This window comes from Sinocyclocheilus anshuiensis, unplaced genomic scaffold, assembly GCF_001515605.1.
Source record: "Sinocyclocheilus anshuiensis isolate Anshui unplaced genomic scaffold, SAMN03320099.WGS_v1.1 scaffold2201, whole genome shotgun sequence".
In the NCBI taxonomy this organism is placed as follows: Eukaryota; Metazoa; Chordata; class Actinopteri; order Cypriniformes; family Cyprinidae; genus Sinocyclocheilus; species Sinocyclocheilus anshuiensis.
Genome location: NW_015552525.1, coordinates 30,532 through 31,790, shown reverse-complemented (window position 1 = coordinate 31,790; position 1,259 = coordinate 30,532). Strand labels below are relative to the sequence as shown.

The window sequence follows — 1,259 nt, the reverse complement described above, 5'->3', positions numbered from 1 at the left end:
ACACACACACACACACACACACACACACACACACTCATGCAGTCCTGCAGATTGTCTCACACATCTCTCTCTCTCCGTGTGTGTGTGTGTGTTTCTCAGAGAACCGCTGCGCTGACAGAGTTCAGTTGAATCAGCTGGACAGCGACACACTTCTAGTTCTGATTGACAGTGAGTATCATGTGACTGTGTCTGGAATATATACTGTTTGTGTGTGTATAATCTTTCATTCTTGACTCATTATTATATAAAATGTATTTAAAGAAAATTATATATGTATTTTTGTGCTTTTTGTTGCTGACTGAATGCACATATAAACACATTTCACACTTGTTTTCGAAAGTATTGTCTGTGGTAATGAACATGACAGAGTTAATGTAAACAACCCAGAACCTTCCATTAATGGCCACAGAAAGTTTCCTACATAACGTCTGTCAATGGAACGTTCCACACACACTCATAGGCCCCCTTATAGACAAACACTACAGAAGATGTCATGGTGCTGTGATGATGATGTTTTTCTGTCGGTCATCAGACTCTGTTCATACGGTTGCTCTGGATGGATCAGCTAAATGTCACAGACACCTGACGGACGTCTCCTTTAAGTTAGACATCGACGCCGTGGGTGAGTGTGTTCATGTGTGTCTCGTGTGTTTTTCACGAACAAGAACTCCATCACAACCCACAAACTCTGTGCTCTCAGTGTATCACGAGAAGACACTGATCGCCGTCTGGAAACACGGCTGGCAGAGGAGAGGTCAGGGGTCATCAGAGATCCTGCAGGAGATCACTGACCACAAGAAGACATTCCGGCTGCTGGGAACCGACAGGTACACACACACACACATCACATATAAACACACACACACACACACACAACACATATAAACATATACACACACACTCTCACACACTCTCACACACACACACACACACACACACACATCACATATAAGCACACACAACACATATAAACATATACACACACACTCTCACACACTCTCACACACACACACACACACACACATCACATATAAACACACACACACACACACAACACATATAAACATATACACACACACTCTCACACACACACACATCACATATAAACACACACACATACACACAACACATATAAACATATATATACACACACACACAACACACACACACACACTCACACATACACACCACACACACACACACTCACACACAACACACACACACACACACACACACACACACACACACACACAAAACAC

At 42.7% G+C, this 1,259-nt stretch overlaps 1 protein-coding gene across 1 annotated transcript in view; it reads left to right on the top strand.

Annotated features, from left to right (window-relative positions):
• LOC107663550 (mitogen-activated protein kinase kinase kinase kinase 5-like) overlaps positions 1-1,259 on the top strand; it is a 27,731-nt gene that overhangs the window by 24,987 nt on the left and 1,485 nt on the right. The window contains exons 28-30 of the mRNA XM_016453787.1: positions 100-168; positions 533-622; positions 701-827. Coding sequence (XP_016309273.1) covers positions 100-168; positions 533-622; positions 701-827 — 286 coding nt within the window. The remainder of the gene's footprint in view (positions 1-99; positions 169-532; positions 623-700; positions 828-1,259) is intronic.